This window comes from Bubalus bubalis, chromosome 18, assembly GCF_019923935.1.
Source record: "Bubalus bubalis isolate 160015118507 breed Murrah chromosome 18, NDDB_SH_1, whole genome shotgun sequence".
In the NCBI taxonomy this organism is placed as follows: domain Eukaryota; kingdom Metazoa; phylum Chordata; class Mammalia; order Artiodactyla; family Bovidae; genus Bubalus; species Bubalus bubalis.
Genome location: NC_059174.1, coordinates 47,190,796 through 47,217,992, shown reverse-complemented (window position 1 = coordinate 47,217,992; position 27,197 = coordinate 47,190,796). Strand labels below are relative to the sequence as shown.

General features: G+C 39.6%; 1 protein-coding gene across 1 annotated transcript in view; it reads left to right on the top strand.

Annotated features, from left to right (window-relative positions):
* LOC102399617 (zinc finger protein 850) overlaps window positions 1-24,949 on the top strand; it is a 107,655-nt gene extending 82,706 nt beyond the window's left edge. Inside the window, 4 exon segments of the mRNA XM_025269894.2 lie at window positions 12,061-12,704; window positions 12,706-13,246; window positions 13,248-15,885; window positions 24,214-24,949. Coding sequence (XP_025125679.2) covers window positions 12,061-12,704; window positions 12,706-13,246; window positions 13,248-13,457 — 1,395 coding nt within the window. The 3' untranslated portion in view covers window positions 13,458-15,885; window positions 24,214-24,949.
* Window positions 24,950-27,197: the final 2,248 nt, after the last annotated feature.

The window sequence follows — 27,197 nt, the reverse complement described above, 5'->3', positions numbered from 1 at the left end:
GCTCGAAGAGGGCTCAGGCTCTCTCGGGTCTCTCGGTGTTGGACTACATTTTCCAGAAACCTGCGGATGTTACGTCACTTCCTACCACGTTTTCAGCGCTGCTGTATTTAAACCAGTTGAGCGGCCCTGCGGCGTGAGGAGGGTGGAGTGTGAAACTACCTTGTCCGCTAGGACCCTGCAGGACTCCGGGGAAGCTGAAGGTTTGGTGCTGTCTGAGCCGCGGTGCAGAGACAGGCCGTGTCTAGAGTCTCAGGCCTTAGCGCGCCACTGTGTGTGTGTGTGTGTGTGTGTGTGTGTGTGTGTGTGTGTGTGTGTGTGTAACGTGATGAGCCTAGGAGACTGCATGATTTTGTGTGTGAACACTTGCGAGAGTGGTAATTGTGTCTTCAGCCATCAGTGCGGTTGTGTGACGTTGCGCGAATGACCAGGTAAAGAAATTGTCTTCAAGTCAGAGATTTTGGGGGGCTCCAAAATCAATGCAGATGGTGACTGCAGCCATGAAATTAAAAGACGCTTACTTCTTAGAAGGAAAGTTAGGACCAATCTAGATAGTATATAAAAAAGCAGAGACATTACTTTGCCAACAAAGGTCTGTCTAGTCAAGGCTGTGGTTTTTCCAGTAGTCATGTATGGATGTGAGAGTTGAACTGTAAAGAAAGCTGAGTGCCAAAGAATGGATGCTTTTGAACTGTGCTGTTTGAGAAGACTCTTGAGAGTCCCTTGGACTGCAAAGAGATCCAACCAGTCCATCCTAAAGGAGATCAGTCCTGAATATTCATTGGAAGGACTGATGTTGAAGCTGAAACTCCAATACTTTGGCCACCTGCTGTGAAGAGCTGACTCATTTGCAAAGACCCTGATGTTGGGAAAGATTGAAGGCAGGAGGAGAAGGGAATGACAGAGGATGAGATGGTTGGATGGCATCACCGACTCAATGGACATGGGTTTGAGTAAACTCTGGGAGTAGGTGATGGACAGGGAGGCCTGGTGTGCTGCAGTCCATGGGGTTGCAAAGAGTCAGACATGACTGAGTGACTGAACTGAACTGAACAGTGCAAATAACTTTAAAAAATTTTGAGGTTTCTTTGAATCTGGGTTCAGATAAGACCCATGTTTTGTGAATCATTTATAACTCTCCTAATAAAGTCTTTTTTAGAAACCATGATTTCTTGTTCTCATTCTTTGTCTCTCTCTACTTGCAATGTATTTGTTGAAGAAACTGGATAATTTGTTCCATATAGTTTCCCACTGTATCATTAACATGTTTTTCTGTATTTCCTGTAGATTAAGAGGCTTAACCTAGCAGCACTAATTTGAATTTCCTGGAAGGGATCAGAAAGAGAGCTCAGATTAATTTTCAACCCCTTATAATCCAAATATTGGGGAAGGTTTCCTGGGGAGGGAAAGTTAGGCTCAAATGGATCACATACTAGGTGGACAGATGCTTCTCCCATGGGACAGTTAACAAGTCTGAAGAGAGTATGTGCCCTCTATCTGACTTCCAGCCCTGATGAAATGACAGCAGTATTGAAAAATCCATAAAGATAGAGGGAGACTTTATTATTAAAAGAGCTCATATGTGATATCTTCATGTGTGTGGACGGTGAGACATATTCCCCTCTATATATAGAAAATAGTGATAAGGAAGTTTCCTAAAGTTTCTTTGAGATGTGAGTGAGCCAATGGGCCTTAAATTAGAGAGATTAAGGCTTGGGGTAAGAGAGAGACACATGTAGGTGGTCCTTTTACACACTGCCATTTAAAAGGGAGCTGTTTAAAGAGACCATTAGGTCTCTTAATTAAACCAGCTGCCTGGGACCTATTGGGAAATGAAAGTTCCATTGAATGCCTTTCCCAGGGGCCCAGCATTGTGTATTATGAGAAGTTAAATGTGTGCCTTGGTCACTGTCAGTAATGTCTGGAACTCAGAAGGGAATCAGGATTGTCCGGCATTGTATATCCAGAGATGTGTGACTTTGATTTATGTTTCAGTATCTGTAAGATAAGAGATTCCCAGATTTCTGTACACTTAAAGGGGAAACTCTAAAGCAGTGTCCCAAGAGTTTGTAAAAATATGCAGATAGAACCATTTGTTGGTCAGGACATTTGTGCAAAGATGACTTCCTAAAGTTTGACCACTTGTTCTGCCCCTTGGGTCCTGTCCTTTATGGGGAACATCCTAGTTAAGGGATGGAAAGCAGCAACATTCCACTGACCTCCATCACTTTTGATGGTGGTGGTGCTGTCCAGAAAGTCTGTGAACTCCCATTGTTGTCTACTCAGTTAATCCCAGGCGGATTCCTAGTCAAGGACTCTGGGGGAGGGGTGACTTCCTCTAGCACCATTACATCCAGCAAGGGACTAGGGATAGGGAAGACCAGTCCCTCCTGTAAATGGAATATTCTAGAGGGCCAGAATTTGGCTACACCTACAGGATGTATCAAGGAGGCCTCAGTACTTGCGCTGAGCTTGTGAGAGTGCTGCTTCCACGATCCAAGGCATAATGGGCATCTCGGTTCAGAGATTCCCAGGCTTAGGGTCTTTGAAAGCCTTTATTTCCAAGAGATCTTAGCATCTAGCCAGCACTAGTCACTTAATGATGTACACTTAGTCACTCTAATGAAGGGGGCAGTTTCTTGCATCATTAGCTTGTAGGTGGACACCATAGTTGGTTCAGAGGCATGAGAGGTTGCTGTGGCCTCTACAAAGAGCCCATCTCTGAGGCCACTAACAGGAAGTGACTGCTGATTTTAATTTGAAGAAATTGTGGAGCCTTTTGTTGGATGAATTCCTTTTCACGGTGGGATGGTTTGTAAGTAACAGCATCAGTGAGATTAAAATTTTGTCAGTAAGGAGATATGTTGCTTCCAGAATAAGACTTGACTTTATGGGCCCTGAGAGATTCCACAGCAGTTTATGGACAGTGTCTGGGATAGAGCTGTCCAGTTTTACCAATACTTGTCAGGAATTTCACCACAGTGTCAGGGCTTTACATTACGCATGAGGCAATAGCCTATGACTCTTTTTGTAAGCTCTTTTGTGAGTATTTTTGTGTCCTTAATGAGCATGTTAAATGAATCTCCATTTATGGAGGAGGAGGTCATCCATATAATGTCATACCTGTGCTTGTGGAAGAAGGTGGATGTAGTTAAGATTACAATGGCAAGGCTACTGAGGTATCCGTGGGTAGCCCAGCAAAGCTATATTGTGTTAGACCTTGATAAGAGAAGCATATAAGGAACGTGTTTAGCCAACTTCCTGTGAAGAGGAATTGAGAGTTTTTAGCCATAACATCAGTGTTGAGTCAAGATAGCACAGGCTCATTGTACCTCATGCCACACACAAAAATTTATTCAAAATGCACCATCAGCCTAAATGTAAGAGTATAAGCAGCCAAAGGGAAAAAAATACATAAATTGGACTTCCTCAAAATTAAAAACTTACCAGCTTCAAAGGAAACAAAGTGAAAATGTAGCCCACAATGCATGTACCCTAGGCACTACAGTTGTATCTGACTCTTTGCAACCCTGCTAGGCTGCTCTGTTCAAGGGATTCTCCAGGCAACAATACTAGAGTGGGTTGCTATTCCCTTCTCCAGGAGATCTTCCTGACCCAGGGATCCAACCCCCGTCTCTTATGTCTCCTGCATTGGCAGGCAGGTTCTTTACCATTAGTGCCACCTGGGAAGCTCCAGGTGTATAGCCTACAATTGCTATTGCTAAGTCGCTTCAGTCATGTCTGACTCTGTGTGACCCCATAGACGGCAGCCCACCAGGCTTCCCCATCCCTGGGATTCTCCAGGCAAGAACACTGGAGTGGGTTGCCATTTCCTTCTCCAATGCATAAAAGTGAAAAGTGAAGTCGCTCAGTCATGTTCGACCCTCAGCGACCCCATGGACTGCAGCCTTCCAGGCTCCTCCATCCATGGGATTTTCCAGGCAAGAGAACTGGAGTGGGGTGCCATTGCCTTCTCTGATAGCCTACAAAGTAGGATCCAAAATTTGAAAATTACATGTTCAAGAAGGAATTGGATTTTTTAGAGTGTGTGAGGAATTATTACAACTCAACAATAAAAAGACAAATATCCAGTTTGTTTTTTTTTCTTTGGCCGAGTCATGCCGGATGCCTGATCTTGGCTCCCTCACCAGGGATTGAATCTGTTCCTCCTATGGTGAAAGCACAAAGTCTTAACCACTGCATCACTAGGGAAGTCCCCAGGCAGTTTTCTGTTAAAGGCTGTTCCCCACTTCCACACCCAAGGGCCCGGGTTTCAGTCCCTGGTTGGGGACCTAAGATCCTACAAGCCACATGACCAAAATAAATAAGTACAATTAAAAATAAAGGTCAAGATGGAGGGGATATATGTATACTTATGGTTGACTCACATTGTTGTATGGCAGAAACCAACACAACATTGTAAAGCAATTATCCTCCAATTAAAAAAAAAAAAAGAATGCTTTGGGTTTGTTCCTTGGTTAGTGGATGAGTCTAGTGTGACTTCATGTGGCCTGGATGAAACTTTGGACTCAAAATACTTCTTGCACCTGGAACATGAGAACAAGTCAGGGAGGCACTCTCTGGTATGTAGTGTGTTGGAACTGGGGAAAAAACACAGATCTTAGTTGTTTGAAGTGTTTGTTCCAGGATTTGGCCTACATGGATATAGTGCACTTCTAGGCCTGAGGGCCCCATCAGTACCCTTGAAGCAGGCATGACTTGGGTATGTTTTGGATCAGGGCCCCCTAGTCTGAAAAGGTGAACCACTCAGGACAGGTCAGAGAACCCTAAGAACATCATAGGAATTGGGTACTGCTTTAGCATAAATTAATTTGATATCTGTGTTTTTTGGTGTTGAAGAAGGCATTTGATTTTTTAGATTTCTGCAAATCTCGGTATGTGTATTGGGGCATGGAAGGGACCAGGTGCCATGAAAAGGGAAGGAAATATTTATCTTAACTTAGTCATTTAAAAGCAAGCCTGTTCTCATGGTTCCTTTTACTTCCTTGACTCTCTCTTCTCAGGACTCTGCACTTTTCCACAAGAAGAAGCCAGAGGAGAACTAATAATTTGCCATTCTAAGCCATGCCCCATGTGAGTTGATGTTTTTTCTTCCCTTTATCAAATAGTCTTGTTTTCTAGGATATGAATGCTCAATATTCTTACCTCCAGATTTTCTGCCTTACTAAGCCCCAGCCCTCTCTTCTCTAGCCATATTTGGGGTCCATTCTGCAAATCAGGAAACGTATTAAGGAAAAAGTAGAACCTCTCCTGTCATTGTGGTTTGAGATGGGACTACATATGCAAAATTCAGTCTGTGTCATTGACTCTATTTTCTGGATGATTAGGATAGAAATTGCTGTTTATCTCAGAATGTGGTGAGATCTTTGGTCTGTGAGGCTTTTAAGATTGAAATGTGATCAAATGCAGGACTGAGAACAAAGAGAGTATCATGTCGGTGAATATCTCAGAGGTGAATACCAGTGACAAGGTCTGTTTTGAATCTGAATAACATGTATAAGTCAAGGACCACGTCTATGTGAGTTTAGGTCATCTTTCATTGGCTTTCTTTCTGTTGCTCAGAATAAGTGATGTGTACAGTGAGCAATGATGAATGGTAACAGACCCAGAAATTTAGGTTGTTGAGAATTTTAGAAACAGAGCTGACATTAGAAAAGGAATACAAGCTAAATACCAAAAAATACGAAAATGATTGCAGGAAATTCCCTGGTTGTCCAGTGGTTAGAACTCTGCACTTTCACTGCTGAGGGCTGGGGTTCAGTCTCTGGTAGGGCACTTAAGATCCCATTAGCTGTACATTGCATGGGGTGGGAGGAGGGAAAGGAAGGAAAAGAAAATGATTACAGGGCTTCCATTGTGGTCCAGTGGTTGGGAAGCCACCTTACAATACAGGGAACACTGGTTCATGCCCTGGTCTGGGAAGATTCCCACATACCACAGGGCAATTAAGCCCATGCACCGCAACTTCTGAGCTTGAGCTCTGGAACCCGCGAGCCACAACTACTGAGCCCATGTTTGAGAACTACTGAAGCCCACCTGACTAGAGCCTGTACTCTGCAACAAGAGAAGCCACCACAATGAGAAGCCCACACACCACAAGGGAGAGTAGCTCCCATTCTCCACAACTAGAGAAAGCCTGAGTGCAGCAACAAAAGTCCAGTGTAGCCAAAAATAAAGTGTTTTTTAAAAAGGAAAGACAATGATTACAATCATAATATGATATATTATATCATATGCTGCTGCTGCTCAGTCACTTTAGTCGTGTCCGACTCTGTGTGACCCCATAGACGGCAGCCCACCAGGCTCCCCTGTCCCTGAGATGCTCCAGGCAAGAACACTGGAGTGGGTTGCCATATCCTTCTCCAGTGCATAAAAGTGAAAAGTGAAAGTGAAGTTACTCAGTCATGTCCGACCCTCAGCGACCCCGTGGACTGCAGCCTACCAGGCTCCTCCGTCCATGGGATTTTCCAGGCAGGAGTACATATACCTTGTAAAAATGATGACTATGAAAGGATTTGCCAGGACAAGGGAGAAAATTATTGCTAAGTTATTCTGAGACTTAAGTTGGAAATAAACCCTTAAATTATATAGAAATCTTATTTTCTAAGATAAATATTTTAAAAGATATTTGGATGGGCCTATCAGGTTTGTTTTTCTTTTTTCTCCCTTCCTTCTTTCTTCCATCCTCTCCTTCTTCCATCCCTTCCATTCTTTCTCTTACTTATTTTCAATTCTTTAAAGGGTAGAGGGGAGGAAGGAACTTGCAACTTATTTGGGAATTTGCATGTGTTACGTGCTTACATAGGCTTTTCAGGTAGTGCTTGTGGTAAAGAACCCACCTAACAAATGCAGGAGACGTAAGAGATGCGGGTTCGAGCCCTGGGTTGGTAAAACCCCCGGAGGAGAGCATGGCAACCCACTCCAGTATTCTTGCCTGGAGAATCCCATGGATAGAGGAGCCCAGTGGGCTACAGTACATAGGGTTGTAGTGAATCAGATATGACTGAAGTGACTGAGCACTCATGCATGGGCTCGCACAGAGTATTTCATTTAATCAGAGAACTCTACTCACCTGGCTTTTGTTCATTCCTATAACTGTTCATGAGAAGCTGTAACAGAGTAATAGGAATGTTTAGAAACTATGTAGGTGCTCTACATTTATCACATAATTTCCTTTCCATTACTTAACCTTATTGCAAACTTTTTTCTCTTTTGGCCACTTTATGTAATACTTTTCTTCTCTCATTACTTCTAGAAAATATTTTTTTGTTTTACCATTAACACTGGGTTTGTCATCTTAGAGGTTAGTATTGTTCAAGGATGTGGCCATAGACTTCTCACAGTAGAAATGGGCATACCTGGACTTGGAACAGAAGGATCTGTACAGAGATGTGATGCTGGAGAACTACAGCAACCTGGTCTCACTGGGTAAGCTTGTCTGCTCCTAATAATTCAACCTGTCTTTGTAAAATTTAGAAAAGTTTCCAAGTGCCTAGCTGCATTTCAGACCTCTAGTCCCAAATAAATTTTTTTGTGCTTTATAGACTTAGAAATGGACAGCTCCATTGGGCATCTGTATCTTTTGTATTCTTCATAGGTCCTTCGTCTTAATCTTTCTACAATTGACCTTGTTACTTGCTGAACAACGTGCTCCATTTTAAGCAGAGTGTAACCATATCCGTTTCTGCTTATAAACAGGAGTTTCCATTTCTAAGCCAGATGTGCTCTTCTTATTGGAGCAAGGAAAAGAGCCTTGGAAGGTTGTACAGGATGTGACAAGATATCTCAGCCCAGGTGAGTAGTTGATGATATGCCAAAGGGAGGCCATTGTTAAAATTGCTTAATTTTAACTATTTTTGGCCAGTTTAACTATTAATTGGCCACATCTTTGAGTTATTAGCTTAAAAGTTCTCAAAGACCCAACTAATGCCTTTTCCTCTAGGCCTGTGAAGTAAAAATCCTGAGCCCAGGAGGACAAAACTGTTTACCTAAGGAATCAGTTCAGTTCAGTCCAGTCGCTCAGTTGTGTCCGACTCTTTGCGACCCCTTGAATCGCAGCATGCCAGGCCCCCCTGTCCATCATCAACTCCCGGAGTTCACTCAGACTCACGTCCATCGAGTCAGTGATGCCATCCAGCCATCTCATCCTCTGTCGTCCCCTTCTCCTCCTGCCCCCAACCCCTCCCAGCATCAGAGTGTTTTCCAATGAGTCAACTCTTCTCATGAGGTGGCCAAAGTACTGGAGTTTCAGCTTTAGCATCAGTCCTTCCAAAGAAATCCCAGGGCTGATCTCCTTCAGAATGGACTGGTTGGATCTCCTTGTAGTCCGAGGGACTCTCAAGAGTCTTCTCCAACACCACAGTTCAAAAGCATCAATTCTTCGGTGCTCAGCCTTCTTCACAGTCCAACTCTCACATCCATACATGACCACTGGAAAAACTATAGCCTTGACTAGACAAACCTTTGTTGGCAAAGTAATGTGTCTGCTTTTCAATATGCTATCTAGGTTGGTCATAACTTTCCTTCCAAGAAGTAAGCGTCTTTTAATTTCATGGCTGCAGTCACCATCTGCATTGATTTTGGAGCCGCAAAAAATAAAGTCTGACACTGTTTCCACTGTTCCCATCTATTTCCCATGAAGTGATGGGACCGGATGCCATGATCTTCGTTTTCTGAATGTTGAGTTTTAAGCCAACTTTTTCACTCTCCTCTTTCACCTTCATCAAGAGGCTTTTTAGTTCCTCTTCACTTTCTGCCATAAGGGTGGTGTCATCTGCATATCTGAGGTTATTGATATTTCTCCCAGCAATCTTGATTCCAGCTTGTGCTTCTTCCAGCCCAGAATTTCTCATGATGTACTCTGCATATAAGTTAAATGAGCAGAGTGATACCCTAAGGTAATTTTAGGCTTACAGAAAAACTGAACAAAGCCCAGAGAGTTCCCACATGCCCCCTTTCCAGTTTTGTTCCATTTACCACTTTCCTGATTTTCTTTCATTTTCTCCTGTATTTTCAAACAAGAGATTGCCTTCCTTTTCCAATAGTAATCATTTTACTATTTTATATTTCTGATCCAGTGACACCTGTATGAGAGTCTATCCTGCAAATATTTTTAAATACCCTCTGTATTTTAAGTATTGAGAGTGTAGCAGTAAACAAGAAAAATTCTCTATCCCCATTGATATAGCAGAAGAAATATAATAGTAGCAAATAAAAACATACAAAGAATGATGATTTTTATGAAGCAAAACAAAAAGCAGAGAAAAATCACAAAGTAATGGGGTGGGTGTTCTTTTAGAGAGAGTGGTTAAGGATGACTCTCTGAGATGCTCACATTTGAGGGGAGATATGAATAAAGTACATTCAGAAAACAAAGATCATGGCATCTGGTCCCATCACCTCATGGGAAATAGATGGGGAAATGTGGAAACAGTGTCAGACTTTATTTTTTGGGTTCCAAAATCACTACAGATGGTGACTGCAGCCATGAAATTAAAAGACGCTTACTCCTTGGAAGAAAAGTTATGACCAACCTAGATAACATATTGAAAAGCAGACACATTACTTTGCCAACAAAGGTTCATCTAGTCAAGGCTATGGTTTTTCCAATGGTCATGTATGGATGTGAGAGTTGGACTGTGAAGAAGGCTGAGTGCCGAAGAATTGATGCTTTTGAACTGTGGTGTTGGAGAAGACTCTTGAGAGTCCCTCGGACTACAAGGAGATCCAACCAGTCCATTCTGAAGGAGATCAGCCCTGGGATTTCTTTGGAAGGAATTATGCTAAAGCTGAAACTCCAGTACTTTGGCCACCTCATGCGAAGAGTTGACTCATTGGAAAAAACTCTGATGCTGGGAGGGATTGGGGGCAGGAGGAGAAGGGGACAACAGAGGATGAGATGGCTGGATGGCATCACTGACTCGATGGACGTGAGTTTGAGTGAACTCCAGGAGTTGGTGATGGACAGGGAGGCCTGGCATGCTGTGATTCATGGAGTCGCAAAGAGTTGGACACAACTGAGGGACTGAACTGAACTGAAAGTAAGCCATGCAAATTCTAGGAAAGGAGCAGTTTTTTATTTTGTTTAGTTTTCTGGGTTTTGTTTGTTTTCTGGCCATACCTTGAGACTTGTGGGATCTTGGTTCCCCAGGGTCTGAACACAGGCCCATGGCAGTGAAAGTGCAGAGTCCTAACCCCAGGACTGCCATGAAATTCCCATGAAGACTAGTTTAAGGCAGAGAGACTAGCAATAGTAGAGGAAGTCAGAGGTAGGAATGAGTTTGATGCTTTTGAGGATCAACAGATAAGCAAGTGTGGCTAAGGTGAGTTAGCGAGAACAGAAATAAAGTAATGTATCAATATAGATTCATCAGTTTTAACTAACATACTGAACCAATACAAAATATTAAGTTATTACTAATAAGGGAAACTGGAGGGGCAAAGAAAGAGGGTATGTGGGAACTCTCCGGGCTTTGTTCGGTTTTTCTGTAAGCTTAAAACTACTCTAAGAAATAAAGTCTTAATTTAAAAACAAAAGATAAACTATAGCATGAGTTCATACCAATTCAATTCTAATCTAAATTATAGGCTTTTTATTTAACCCTTTTTAAAATCTTAACAGCTGCATCTATTTTCTTTCATGCCAAGAGTCCCAGTTACCATGGACACTAAGAATAGTGGGATTTAGAATATCACATGATTACCCACTCTATCCCACATTATACAGGAAGCCTCTAAAATAAAATCTACACTACCAGTAATAATATGATTACTCAAAACAATTTGAGATAATTGTTTTGCCCGTTTTCTATTCCCTTCATAGGGTATATCTCACAGTCAAATAGCTATGTTTTAAAGTTATGTGAAGTAGTTTCCTTGTATGGTTATGCTACCAATTGTAAATATGGGTTTTATTTTTTTGTTGCTGTTTTGAATTTTTAAGCTATGCTTTCTTGTAATTTAATTTTGTTTTATAATTATGCAATATAATTATGTACTATCAAAGTCTAATGTCCAAAACAGGTTATATTCAAAGAAATCTGACTTCTATCCTTGGCTTCTTCACATTTCCCACCCTGTAACTATGGGGTTTACTCCTCCCCCCTTTTTAAAATAAGTAAATGTGTATTTTACATTTATACTTCTTCCACTTTCTCTCCTTCCTAAGATAAAAAGACCATAGCTAAAAAAAAACAAACAAAGAGCATAACTATACATACTTTTTTTGACATTTCTTTTACAATTAACAGTGTATTTCAATCACCACTCCATATTAATATGAAGAGATATTCCTTTTTAACTGCTTCATAGTATTCCATGATGTGGCTATACCATGAATTATTTCAATCAGTCACCTAGTGATCGACAGCTGGGCTATTTTACTCTTTTTATGTAACAAATTATGCTTCAATAAAGACTTTATGCATCAGAGTTCTTTTGTTAGTGCAATAAAAAAATTTTTTTTAAATTATTTTTTGGTTTTTGGCCATGCTATGCAGCATGCAGGATCTTGGTCCCCTGACCAGCATTTGAACCTGTGCCCCCTCAAGTGAAAGTGCAGTCATAATCACTGGGCTGCCAAGGAAGTCCTGCTGGTGCAATTTTGAGATAGATTTAACATAAGTATAGATATCTTTACTTATCTATTTTTTCCCGGCTTGTCATTTTATTTTCCTTAATGTATTTTTGACATGCTAGCTTTTTTTTTTTTTTAACTCTAATGTGGTCTTTTTTTTTTTTTTTTATCAAGTTATGGTTTGGAAAAATTTCCCCATTCCTTTGAATGTAAAGAATGTGGAAAGACTTTTATTTGTGACTCAGAACTTACTCAGCATGAGAGAATTCACACTGGTAAGAAACACTATGAGTGTAAGGAATGTGGAAAGTCCTTTATTCGTGGTTCACAGCTTACTCACCATCAGAGAATTCATACTGGTGAAAAGCTGTATGTGTGTAAAGAATGTAGAATGGCCTTCACATCTTTCGCAACAGCAGAGATGTCACACTGGTGAGAAACCCTGCATATGTAGTGAATGTGGAAAGTCCTTTATTCATGGCTTTCAACTTACCAGACATCAGAGAATTCATACTGGTGAGAAACCCTATGTATGCAATGAATGTGGGAAAACCTTTCATTATAGTTCACAGCTTTCTCCACATTATAGATTTCATACTGGTGAAAAGCCTTATAAATGTAAAGATTGTGAGATGTCCTTTATCCTTGGCTCACAACTTACTGAACATCAGAGGATCCATACAGGTAAGAAGCCACATGAATGTAAGCGGTGTGGAAAAGCCTTTAACTATGGCTCACAGCTTATTTGACATCAGAGGACTCATACTGGTGAGAAACCATATGAATGTGAAGAATGTGGGAAATCATTTATTTGTGGTTCACACCTTACTGAACATCTAAGAATTCACACTGGTGAAAAACCCTTTGAATGTAAGAAATATGGGAAAGCCTTTATTCGTGGCTCACATCTTACTCAGCATCAGAGAATTCATACTGGCGAAAAGCCGTATGTATGTAAAGAATGTAGAATGGCCTTTACACAGAGTTCACATCTTTCTCAACATCAGAGACTTCATACTGGTGAGAAACCCTACATATGTAATGAATGTGCAAAGTCCTTTATTTATGGCTTTCAACTTACTGAACATCAGAGAATTCATACTGGTGAGAAACTATGTGTGTAATAAATGTGGGAGAGCCTTTTGTTATGGTTCACAGCTTTCTCCACATTATAGATTTCATACTGGTGAAAAGCCTTATAAATGTAAAGATTGTGAGATATTTTTTATCCTTGGCTCACAACTTACTGAACATCAAAGGATCCATACAGGTAAGAAGCCACATGAATGTAAGCGGTGTGGAAAGGCCTTTAACTATGACTCACAGCTTATTCGACATCAGAGGACTCATACTGGTGAGAAACTGTATGAATGTGAAAAATGTGGGAAATCATTTATTTGTGGTTCACACCTTACTGAACATCAAAGAACTCACACTGGTGAAAAACCCTTCGAATGTAAGGAATGTGGGAAAACCTTTATTCGTGGCTCACATCTTACTCAGCATCAGAGAATTCATACTGGTGAAAAACCCTATGAATGTAAAGAATGTGGAAAGGTCTTTGCTTATGGCTCACAACTGTCTCAACATCAGAAAATTCATACAGGTGAGAATCCCTAGGAATGTAAGCTGTGTGGGAAGATCTTTATTTTGTGCCTCGCAACTTAAGCTACATCAGATTTTTCATACTGGACCATATGAATGTAAGGAATGTGGTAAGACTTTTATTTATAGCTCACAGCTAACTTACTATCAGAGAGTTCATACTGCTGAGAAACATACAAATGTAACTAATGTGGGAAGGCCTTTAATTGTGTATCACAACTTAACATCAGAGAATTCATTCTGGTGGGAAGCCTTATAAATGTAATGCATATGGTAAGAACTTTAGATGTCATTCATACCTTACTCAACATCAGAAATCTCATAATGGAGAAAGACTGTGTGAAAAATTAATTTAGTAAATCCTTTCCATGCTTATCCATAACATTTGACTTGGGAATATCAGAAAATTCAAATCATGAATATGAGTATCCTTTTTTATATAAACTCATGAGTAAATCACCTTCAGAGAATTCATAGTTTAAAAAGGCTAAAAAAAATAAAAAGGCTAGATTAATATAAGTGCAGAATTACTTTCCATCATATTTCAATCTTTGCTAGACAATGATTCATATGAGAGCTCAATCCTAAAAGGTAGGGTTCTCTCGTTCAGCATCATTCTCTTGTTCAGCATCATTTGAGCTCCACCTGTCTGGGTGTTTCTTTGGGAAAGTTACTTAACCCCTGTTTGTTTTAGTTTCCTCCTTACTAATACATTGATATCACAAATTTCATCATGGTTTTCTGCAGTTTAAAGGAGTAAATACATATAGAGCCTATAGAAATGTGTACTACATAGTTAATGCTTAGTAAATGTTACCTTTTATTGTAAAGATTACTTTTATTTTGTGTTTTAATCATATTACAGAATTCAAAAGAGAAGGAGACTTTACAAATACAGTGAGAGTGAAGTGTTAGTTATTCAGTAGTGTATGACTCTTTGCAACCCCATGGACGATAGCTTTCCAGGCTCCTCAGTCCATGGAATTCTCCAGGCATGAATACTGGAGTGGGTTGCCATTCCCTTCTCTGGGGGATCTTCCCAACCCAGGGACCAAACCCAGATCTCCCACATTGCAGGCAGATTCTTTACCATCAGGGCCACCAGAGACAAATACAATACACAAGGTAAATCTTTCATCACTTTTATTAAGTGTCAGATAATCATTTTGGAACAAAACATTCTAGTATAATTAATGTGCAATTATACTTCGTTCTGAATCAAAATTCTTACTAAAAGGGAACCCTAAGGGGAGAAAAATATTTTGCTCTTAAAAATAAAGCTGCTTTTGAACATTTTTGTATAAGTTTTTGCATGAACTTAAATTTCCATTTCTCTGGTATAAACATTTAAGAGAGTAGGTTTAAATGAATGCTTCTCTTACAAGAAATGGACAAATCATTTTCCAAAGTGGCTTTTCCATTTTATATTTCCATCAGGAACATGAGTGACCCAGTTTTTCTCTGTAGCTCTACCAGCATTTGACTTTTTCACTTTTTATCTTAGTCATTCTGATAGGTGTATAGTGATAATCTCTTTGTGGTTGTAATTTCCATTTCCCTAGTGGTTCATGATGATGTGCTTTTTTGCCATCTCTACCCATTGTGGTGATATGACTTTGTCTTTTACTCCTTCATTTTTTAGTTGAATATTTAAAAAAAAAACAACTGTTGGGATTGTGAGTGTGCTTTCTTTATTCTAGATGATACTAGTCCTTTGTTAAATATGTAGTTTGCAAAAAATTTTCCCAGTGCATACCTTATCTTTTCATCCTTTTAGCAAGGTCTTTTGAAGAGCAAAAGTTTTTAATTTTGAAAGGTCTGGGCTTATTACTTTTTACTTTTAGGGATCTTGGTTTTGGTGTCAAATCTAAGGACTCCTTGTCTAGCTCCAGATTTCAGAGATCTTCTTTTATGTTTTCCTAAAGTTTTCATGGTTTTATGTTTTGCAGTTAAGTGATCCATTTTGAGTTAATATTTGCATATATTATAAGCTTTAGCTTCATGTTCTTGTTTGTTTTGGCTTATGGGTGTCCAGTTGTGTAGTGGGAATTCCTAATAATATACTTTCAAAGCCTTGAGAAATTTGAGAAATCACAGAAACAGCACCTGGAAACACAGCATATATTAAGAAACTGTGTTAATGATTATCTTTCATGTTTTTCTTAAGAATAATCCCCTTGTTACAAACCCCAAGGTCAGACCCAGAAGGGAGTATGACTGGGATCATGAAAGCATGGACCTTGCAACACTGGGTTGGCATCAGGCATGATTGCTGCTTAAGCACTTGCCAATTGTTCCCAAGACTAGCCCAGAAGGGAATGGCCTGGAGTAAAAACAAGGAGATCTGTACTATGTCAGTGTAGTCCATGACATTTAGAAGTATGTGATTAACACAGTGTTTGTCTTGAGAAAGATAAGATCTGAGAAAGTCTTGTAGTCTGCAATTAGGAATAAAAGCTGGATTCAGAGTGGACTCTGCACCACCTCAGCCCAATAGAGGCTGCAGGGACCCCCGACCCATTGCACCAGATTTCATGTTCTGTCTGCATTCTCATCACTCGCTCCCAGACCATTAGGACAACAATTGGCACCCAACATGGGGCTGGAGCGAAAGACTGCTACCAGAGAAAGAAACTACAGTGATGCAGAACCTGGGACTGTTGAGAGGCCTCTGAAAATTCCCGCTGGTAAGTCCTTCAGGCATTTAATCAGGGTTAAAATGGGAAATGTTTAGAGTGCAGAACACTGTCACCTGTATATTTGTTTATTAAGACAGCTCTTAAAGGTGGGAGGAGCTTCTGTTAGTGAAGGGCAATTATTAGAATTGTTGTAAGCAGTGGATAAATATTGCTGCTGGCTCCCATCAATAGGGACCTTAGATTTGAAAGTCTGGGAAAAGTTTGGAGCCAAGTTAAAGAACATGCAAAAGGAACTCTGCTGCTTGTTTCTATTTGGAGTATGTGGGTGTTAATTAAGTCAGTACTGGAACCTATGCAGACTTCTGATTCTTTTGATGAAGGTGATGATGACTCTTGAAAAACCTCAAAGTCCAGAATATGTGGAGTCTGAGGGAAATGGCAAGTCATCTGCAAAAGCTTGTTCCTTCAGCTCCCAAGGAGGATGATGAAGGATTTTTTTCCTCTGCCTCCTTCCCCTTGTCCTCCACCACCCACCTGCTTTTGCAGGGAACATCTTCAGTCCAGAGTCTATGCCCACTCCTCATCTTTCATCCATACAGAAAGGAATTTTGCCAGTACAACGGGAAGGAGATTTGAAGGCTTTTCGTATTGCCATTCCCGTGACTATTATGGGAGCTCCTGGTGTTGATCCTAACAACCCTAATGGAGTCTACGAGGTTATTTATGAACCTTTTCCTTTTAAAATCCTAAAGGAATTAAAACAAGCAGTGCAAAATTATGGTGTAAATCCTCCATTCACGGTGGGAATAGTTAAGGGTGTGGCAGAGGGCAATTGCCTCATTCCAGCAGATTGGTTGACATTAGCAAAAACACTGTTAGCCCCAGGGGAATTTCTTCAATTTAGAACTTGGTGGCAGGATCATGCTGAGACTCTGGCTACACATAATCAGACTCATAGTATGCCTATTTCGTTGTAACAACTTATGGGGATAGGTCCACAGGGGAGAGTGCAAGATCAAATACTTATGAATGATCAAGCCATAGAACAATTGTGAAGGTGTTGCTTGAGGGCCTGGGAAAAAATAGAGTCAAAAAGCCAGACTTCTGTTTCCTTTCAAAAAATTCTCCAGGGGCCTAAGGAGCCCTATACTGAATTTATTGCCTGATTACATGAGGCAATCCAATGGCAAGTTACAAATGCAAGGTGGCAGATGTCATATTATGGCTTATGATAATGCTAACACTGAACCCTTTTAAAGGAATTGCTAGTTTGAATGATTATGTTAAGCTATGCCAGGGAGTGGGAACTGAATCCTTTAAAGCTGATTTATTAGCTCAGGCTATCACTGGATTATGGCTTTCTAAATTCCCCCAGCACTGGCTTTAATTGTGGGAAACCTGGACATACAAGAGTTGAATGTAAGTTCAAAAAGGGAACTTTCAAAAAGGCAATTAACAAAAGGGGAATGTCCCTGGCCTCTGCCCAGAATGTAAAAAAGGAAATCACTGGGCAAATCAATGGCATTCTAAATTTCATAAGGATGGCTCCCCACTTTTGGGAAACGGACTCTGGGGCAAGCTCCCAGCCCTGACAAACAAGGGAGCCTATTCTGTTCAGGCTCCGCAAATGTCTCCCAACTACTCCCACCAGCAACAATAGTCAGAATTACCATGCCATGTCATGGAATTATCCTCAGCAACCCAAGGAAACAGCCCTTGATATAAGTAGTAGTCAGGATTTTATTGTTACTCCTGGAGAGACACCAACTATTATTTCAACAGGAATATTTGGACCACTTCCACAGGGGACAGTTGGATTATTGTTAGGAAGATCGGCACTGATTTCCCAGGGAGTTCAAATTCATCCTGGAGTTATAGACAATGATTATGAAGGAAAATTGAAGGTTATGGTCTCTATCATTCTTCCCTGGAAGGTTTCTAAAGGGGATAGGATTGCTCAGCTTTTAATTCTACCTTATGTGGGTATAGGACATTCAAACAAAAAGTGGGGCTCCGAGGGATTTGGAAGCATAGGCCAGGCTGTTATTTTTCTCACTGAAAAGATTTTGGAATCAGACCCACTTGTCAAGTCAATGTAAGTGACAAAAACTTTCAAGGTTTAATAGATACTGGAACCAATGTTTCTATCATCTGCTCTCAACATTGGGCTAAAGCATGGCCAACTAGGCCTGCTCCAATATCTATTGTAGGTCTGGGACAGGCACAAGGACTAAAAGCGCTATGGTATTGTCTTGTTCAGGGCCTGATAAACAACCAGCTACTATCTAACCTTATATTGCTGATATACCTATCAATATATGGGGTTGTGATCTTTTGGAACAATGGCATGCTGAGATACATATTCCTCCAAATCAATATAGCGAGGTCAGTGGCCAAATTATGTTCAATCAAGGTTATATACCAGGATTGGGACTGGGCAAAAATCAATAAGGAAGAGTTTATCCTTTGGCTGCTCAAGATTTTAAGCTTCCCCATTTTCACTAGTGGCCACTGCTCATATTAATCTTCCTTCACCTACACCCTCACCTATACCTCTTAATTGGAAAACTGATCAACCTGTGTGGATAGAGCAGTGACCCCTAAAACAAGAAAAATTGGAAGATTTACATGAATTAATTAATGAACAACTTAACAAGGGACATATTATTGAATCCTTTATCCTTTGGAATTCTCCAGTGTTCATTATACAAAAGAAATCTGGTAAATGAAGAATGCTTACTGATCTGAGAACTGTTAATGCTGTTATTGTTCTAATGGGTGCTTTACAGCCTGGCCTACCTAATCCTAGTATGATTCCAAAAAATTGGCATTTGTTTGTTATTGACCTCAAAGATTGTTTTTTCACTATTGCTTTATACCCTGATGATCAATCTAGATTTGCCTTTTTAGTTCCTTCCATTAATTTAAAAGAGCCACATAAAAGATTTCAATGGAGTGTATTACCTCAAGGTATGCTTAACAGTCCCACTATTTGTCAAAATTTTGTAGCCAAGGCTTTACATCCAGCGCCACAGCAATTCCCTCATGCATATGTCATTCATTATATGGATGATATACTATGTGCCTTACCTGAAATTGATAACCTGCAGGAATATTTTTTAAAGCTAAAGGAATGCTTGGAATGTGCTGGCTTGTATATAGCTCCTGATAAATTTCAATACACTGAACCTTTTCAGTACTTAGGAAATATAGTCACCTGTACTACAATCAAACCACGAAAGGTGCAAGTATGCAGAGACTCAATTAAAACTCTAAATGACTTAAAAAAATTACTAAGAGATATTAACTGGATTTGACCTAACTTAGGATTCCAACCTATTCTTTATCCCATTTATTCTATTAAGAGGAAATCCAGAGCTTAATAGCTCCTGACAGCTAACTCCTGAGGCTGAGAAAGAACTAACAATTATAGAACAAACGGTACAAAAATGCCAAATAGACAGAATAGACCCTTTAGAGCCTTTCCAGTTGTTTCTTTCCTACCCCTCATTCCCCTACTGGGTTGATTATGCAAACTCCTTTAATACGTGAATGGATATTCTTAGGTAATTCACAAACAAAATCTGTTACCCCTTATTTAGATGTGATAGCCACTATAATTCTAAAAGGAAGAAAGTGTGTTCAACAGCTTACTGGACAGGATCCCTGCCTTATTTGCACTACACTAACCTCCAAAGAATTAAAACATTCTCTTCAAAATTCATTATCTTGGCAACTAGCTTTAGCTGACTATGTTGGACAAATTGACAACCACTATCCTGATTTGCTTATCTTGCAGTTTTTAAAACAAACAAGATGGATTTTGCCTAGAATTACTAGTATCAACCCTGTTCCGTCCACTCCTCTCATTTTTACAGATGGCGCCAGCCGAGGAAAAGCAGGATATACAGGCGCATTTATGCTAGTTATTGAAACACCTGAATATTCTGCACAACAAGCAGAAATTCTGGCTGTTACGCACGCATTACAAAATATTCCCCTAGCAGTTAATATGGAGAAGGCAATGGCACCCCACTCCAGTACTCTTGCCTGGAAAATCCCATGGATGGAGGAGCCTGGTAGGCTGCAGTCCATGGGGTCGCTAAGAGTCGGGAACGACTGAGCGACTTCACTTTCACTTTTCGCTTTCATGCATTGGAGAAGGAAATGGCAACCCACTTCATTCTTGCCTGGAGAGTCCCAGGCAAGAGTCCCAGAGGAGCCTAGTGGGCTGCCGTCTTGGGGTTGCACAGAGTCAGACATGACTGAAGTGACCTAGCAGCAGCAGCAGTTAATATCTTATCTGATTTTCAATACTCTGTACATGTCACTAAACATACAGAAACAGCAACTATTAAGGATACTATCCCATCCACATTGTATACACTTTTTACAAATTTACAACAGATGATTAGACACTGACAGTTTCCATTCTACATTACTCATATTTGGGCTAGTACTAATTTACCAGGGCCTTTAACAGAAAGAAATACTCAAGCCTATGCCCTTTTACTTCCAATCTTTACAGAGGCATCAGCCTTTTATGACCTGACACATCGTAATTCAAAATGTTTAAAAACCAAGTTTCTTATCACTTTGGCTCAAACTTAACATTGTGCAGACTTGTCCTAAGTGTCAGATGGTTGTGATAATCACCTCTCCAACAGAAGCCGGGGGAGTTAATCCCTGTGGCCTGAAGCCACATCAGATCTGGCAGAGGAACGTAACTCACATTCCATCCTCTGGAAAGCTTGCTTATGTGTATGTCATGGTTGATACTAACTCGAAATTTATCTGGGCAACTGTTTGCTCTGGAGAATCTACAAGACATGTTATTTCACATTTGTGTAGCTACTTTGCTACTATGGGCCTGTCACAAAATATAAAAACAAACAATGGCCTGGCTTAGACTAGTTCTGCTTTTAGGGATTTTTTAAGGCTTGGTCTATAAAATATCATACAAGAATCTCCTATAATCTCCAAGGACAAGCTATTGTAGAATGAGCTATAATATATCTTAAAGAAATGTTACAAAAACAAAAAGGGAGAGATGGAATGTCACTTCCCCCACAGCAAAAGTTATATAAAGCATTATTCACTCTAAATTTTTTGCTTCAAGATAATGATTTCACTGCAGAAGAATGACATTTTACGAAGGAACAAAAAGAAATTCGCCCCAAACCACCTGTTTGGTGGTATGATCCAGTAACACACACATGGCATAGGGGAATCTGATAACCTGGGGAAGGGGTTTCACTTGTGTTTCGCCAGGGATTCAGAAACACCTGTTTGGATTCCCTCGTGTCATCTGAAACCATATCATGAGTGAACTCCCACAGAAGGATGCTTCGCATAGGACGTAGAGCCCCCCAGTAATGAGTTTCAAGGATCTGAGTCTGAAACAAACATAACGATTCCCCTCCCGTCGACAAATTGGAACAAGATCCCCACTTGGGGACAGATTAAAAGATTAACACAGAATTCAGAGGAGATCTTAGAAAATCAAGGGAAAGCGGTCACTCCTAACAATCTGGCTGTTGCCATGTTTGCTCTTAGCACCACCACAGTGAGTATACCCTTAGCAACAGCTGAATCTAAAAATTATACTTATTGGGCATACACACCTAACCCCCCATTACTAAAACCCATTGGTTGGGGGGATTCTATGATCCCCATTTATATTAATGATTCTTCCTGGATACCAGGACCTGAAGATACACACCTTGCTCTTTTTAAACAAGAGGAAGGGGCTCCCTTCAATGTTACTTATAGGTATGAATCCTGGCCAATTTGTGTAGGCTACAGGATGTCTTAAATTATCTATGCAAGCCTGGCTGTCCACTAATTCTTTAAATAGCAACTATACTAAGGTTCAGTTACATCTTCTCTCTGGTCTGAGTTTTGCTTATAACAACTCAGAACCCAATAATGACACCAAATCAGACAGACCTTTATGCAAGCATCACAAGCTGTGGACTGAAAAACAAGATTATATTAGTGGGATAATTGCCACAGGACTGAGGGAGTAATTTTGATTAAGGGTTCCTATGGAATTATATGGGACTGGTCCTCTAAGGAGTCAGTGAGTCAGTTGGTTCAGTCGCTCAGTTGTGTCAGACTCTTTGCGACCGCAGCACACCAGGCCTCCCTGTCCATCATCAACTCCCAGAGTTTACCTAAGCTCATGTCCATTGAGTCAGTGATGCCATCCAATCATCTCATCCTCTGTTGTCCCCTTCTCCTCCTGCCTTCAGTCTTTCCCAGCATCAGGGTCTTTTCAAATGAGTCAGTTCTTCACATCAGGTGGCCAAAGCATTGGAGTTTCAGCTTCAACATCAGTCCTTCCAGTGAACACTCAGGACTGATCTCCTTTAGGATGGACTGGTTGGATCTCCTTGCAGTCCAAGGGACTCTCAAGAGTCTTCTCCAACAGCACAGTTCAAAAGCATTAGTTCTTCAGTGCTCAGCTTTCTTTCTTTCTTTCTTTTTTAATATTAGAAACACTCTTTATTTGGGTCTGCCAAAAAACAGGGACATCTGCTATCACAAAAATAATTCACATTATTTTGCAGTTCTTGCAACATGCAATAAATCAAGAGGGAAAAAAGGTGTTAAAATCAGAAAGATAGAAAAATTGCCATATTTTATGTCCATCAGCAGATGAATGGATAAGAAAGCTGTGGTACATATACACAATGGAGTATTACTCAGCCATTAAAAAGAATACATTTGAATCAGTTCTAATGAGGTGGATGAAACTGGAGCCGATTATACAGAGTGAAGTAAGCCAGAAAGAAAAACACCAATACAGTATACTAACGCATATATATGGAATTTAGAAAGATGGTAACAATAACCCTGTATACGAGACAGCAAAAGAGACACTGATGTATAGAACAGTCTTTTGGACTCTGTGGGAGAGGGAGAGGGTGGGATGATTTGGGAGTATGGCATTGAAACATGTATAACATCATATATGAAACGAGTCGCCAGTCCAGGTTCGATGCACAATACTGGATGCTTGGGGCTGGTGCACTTGGACGACCCAGAGGGATGGTATGGGGAGGGAGGAGGGAGGAGGGTTCAGGATGGGGAACACATGTATACTTGTGGTGGATTCATTTTGATATATGGCAAAATCAGCTTTCTTTATAGTCCAACTCTCACATCCACACATGACTACTGGAAAAACCATAGCCTTGACTAGACAGACCTTTGTTGGTAAAGTAATGTCTCTGCTTTTTAATACCCCTAAGGGGTATGCAGTCTCTAACTGCTCTCATCAAAAGCAGTTCTGCAGTCCTCACAAAAGGCTGCGTTGGCAGGTGCATAGAGTCTTTGACCATACTAATATTACCACTGATTCAGATCATCCAATTATATGGCATGGTAATGGAACATCACCTCCCTTCCCACAGTTGGATCAAGGAAGAGGGCAAGGAGAAACTTGGAAATTGGCTTTAAGTCTTAAAAAATTCCAAATCTGGGATGGACATTATTCCAATAAAACTATTCATTGACATTTAATACCAGTACAAACTAGACATTTTATATTCAGGTTTTCATGAGAGATCCTTATGTACTCTTGAAAGAAACAATTTCTATCAATGAAGGTGTACAAGAACTTTCTTGCCAGGATTGCAAATTATATACTTGCTTAAATTCTTCACTTTATAACTCTAATCATGCATTTGTTATATTAAAAAGGAGATTGGGAATATGGCTTCCAGTAAATCAAACCAGACCTTGGGAAGACTCCCATGAAACACATGCTCTTTTAAAGGTTATAAAGAAAGTACTACAATGTTCCAAAAGGCTTATTGAACTCTTTATAGCAGCTGTTGTGGGAATTATTGCTCTATGCACAGCAGTAGCTAGGATGGCACTGCATGAAACTAGACAACCAGCTACATTTGTACAGCAGTGGCACCAAATGCAAGTTCTGCCTGGGGAAATCAAACCCACATAGACCAAGAAATTAATGAACGATTGATTGATTTAGAAAATGCAGTTCTCCTACTAGAGGACGAAGTACAAAATTTAAAACTACAAATTCATCTCAAGTGTGATTGGAATATCTCTTCATTTTGTGTCACACCTCATAAATATAATCAAAGTGCATATACTTGGTATCAATTACCTAAACATTCGAGAGGACCTGTTCGTAATAGTCCATCCTTATATATTTCCCAATTACAGGCTACTATTTCTAATGTGCAGAATGCTCACTTATAATTACTCCCAGAAACTGACTTATTTGAAGAAATTGAGGAAAGCTTACATAACTTAACCCCATGATGTGGATTAAAACTTTAGGAGGAGGATTGCTTGGTACTATAATATCAGGATGTATATTTTTAACTGTTTTGTGTCTAGTCCTCAGATGCATGAGAGAAACCATCCAAGAACTGATGAAGAAAGACGTTGCTTGGATGGCATATCTACTCCTGCAGAAACAAAAAGGGGAAGATGTAGTGGGAATTCCTAATAATGTACTTTCACAGCCTTGAGAAATTTCACAGAAACAGCACCTGGAAACACAGCGTGTTAGAAACTGTGTTAATGATTATCTTTCATGTTTTAAGAATAATCACCTTGTTATAAACCCCAAGGCCAGACCCAGAAGGGAGTATGACTGGGTTCATGAAAGCGTGGACCTTGGAACATCAGCTCGGCACCAGGCATGAACGATAATTGTTCCTAAGACTAGCCCAGAAGGGAACGGCCTGGGGTAAACACAAGGAGATCTGGACTATGTCAGTGTGGTCCGTGACATTTAGGAGTACGTGATTAACACAGCACGTGTCTTGAGAAAGATAAGATCTGAGAAAGTCTTGTAGTCTGCAATTAGAAATAAAAGCTGGACTCAGAGTGGACTCTGCACCTCAGTCTAATAGAGGCTGCAGGTCCCCTCACCCCATTGCACCAGATTTCGTGTTCTGTCTTCATTCTTATCGCTTGCCCCCAGACCATTAGGACTACACAGTTGTTCTAGCACTATTTGTTATATAAAGGCTATCTTTATTGAATTGATTTTGTGCCTTTATGTTTGTTTTATGTCTACTTCTGGATTGTCTATTCCTTTCTCTTGATCTATATGCCAATCCCTCTGCCAATACCACCCTGTCTTGTTTATTGTCATTCTATAGGATAACAATATTGGGTAGAGTGGCTCATCCTCATCCCACTTTACCTTTTTTAAATTGACTTAACTATTCTAGGTCTTTTCATATAAATTCTAGAATAAACTAACCTATATCTACCAAAAAAAAAAAAGCTTGCTGACTTTTAATAGAATTTCAATTTGGGGATAATTGATGTCATTCACTATCTGAGTCTTCCAATCCATGAACATGTCTCTCCATTTTTAGGTCTTTATTGTGGGTTTAATTGTGTTCCCCAAAATATTCAAATCTTAACTCTCAGTACCAGTGAATGCAACCTTATTTGAAAATAGAGACTTTGCAGATACAATCAAATTAAGGTGCGATTGTATTGGATTAGAGTAGGCACAATTCTAATGACCAGTATTCTTATAAAAGGGAAGTGTGACCACAAACACATAGGGAAAGCCATGTGGAATGAAAGGCAAGGTTGGAATGATGCATCTATAAGCCAAGGAACACCTTGGATTACTAATACCAGCAGAAGCTGGAAGGGGCAAGAAAGAATTATCCCCCAGGGTTTTTAGAGAAAGCATGGCCCTGCCAATACCTTGATTTTAGACTGTGCGAAAATAAAGTTTAGTTGTTTTAAGCTAAATTTGTGGTAATTTGTTATGGAGCCTTAGGAAACTAATATAGTCATTGATTTCTCTTATTAGGATTTGCAATTTTGGGCATACACATCTCATACATGATTTATCAGTGTATAAGTGTTTCATTTTCTTTGGAAAAGTTATCAATGGTGTTTTTGTTTTTACCTATTCATCACTAGTACTTACAAATTGTGTGTGTACATATACATATATACAAATCAATATACAAATTATTAATATAATTAGTTCTACAGCAAAGTCATAGATTATAATTTCAATATAATTTGTATATGGATTACAAATAATTTGTATATTGATCTTGTAATCTATGATCTTGCTGCAGAACTCATTAATTAGTTCTTAAAAGCTTGTTTTAAAAAAAAAAAAAAGCTTGTTTTTTTAGTACATTCCTTGGAATTTTCTACATAGACAAATCATGTCGGCTATAAGTGGGGACAGTTTTTTTTCTTCTAGTCTATATGCCTTTTTTCTTTTCTTGCCTTATTTTGGTGGCTATTACTTCCAGTGCTATGTTGAGTAAAAAGTGGTGTAAGCATAGGAGGAAACATTCAGTCTTTCACCATTAAGTATTATGTTAGCTATAGGTTTTGTGTAAGTGCTCTTTTTTAAATAGAAGGAATTCCCCTCTGTTCCTAACTTCCTGAGGTATTATGTTTTTTTTTAATCACGATTGGATGTTGGATATTATCAAATGCTTTTTCTGCAGCAATTGAACTTTTTCTGAGGCAGTTAATCATAGTATTTTTCCTCTTCAACCTGTTAATATGGTGGATTACATTTATTACTTAAAATGCCAAACCTGTCTTGTATACCTATAGTAAATCCCACTCAGTCATGTTATATAACTTCCTTGCTGTATTTGATTTGCTAACATTTTGTTGATGATTTTTGTGTCAAAAATTATGAGTTTTTCCCCCTAGTCTTTGTTTCATTTGGGAATCAGTATAATAATGGCCTCGAAAAATGAGTCGGGAAGTGTTATATTTTCTGGAAGAAGTCGTGTAAAATTTGTGTTCTTTCTTCAAATGTTTTTGAAAAACTTCCAGTGGAGACACCTGGGCCCAAGGATTTCTTTTGGGGGAGCTTTATGATACAAATTCAATTTCTTTAATGGTTATTTGGGATAAGTTTCATTTTAGTTGAGATTTAGTAGCCTGTGGGTTTTTGTCTTTGTTTTGGGGAGTTTTTGTTTGTTTTGTTTTTTCCCTGCCACAAGGTTTGCAGGGTCTGTTTCCTAACCAGCAATTGAATCTAGGCCATGGCAGCGAAAGCACCAAATCCTAGCCAGTAGACCTCTTTCTTAGTAGTTTGTGTGTTTTGAGAAATTTAGTACAATTAGTTCTACACTTGAAATTTTTCAACACCATTCCCCTAATAAAAATTTTGAAGTTCATTCTGTGAGGCTGGTAGCATAGCCGTAGTTTCAAAGTCAAACAGGAGCAGATAATAATAGATTTTTGCTGTAAATGATAATAAATACTCTAGGTTAAAATATAAATAACATCTAACATACAATTAAAAGAATACAAAGGAATACCACTTTCCAGAATGTCTTAAGATTTAACTTTTCTAGATTAATTCC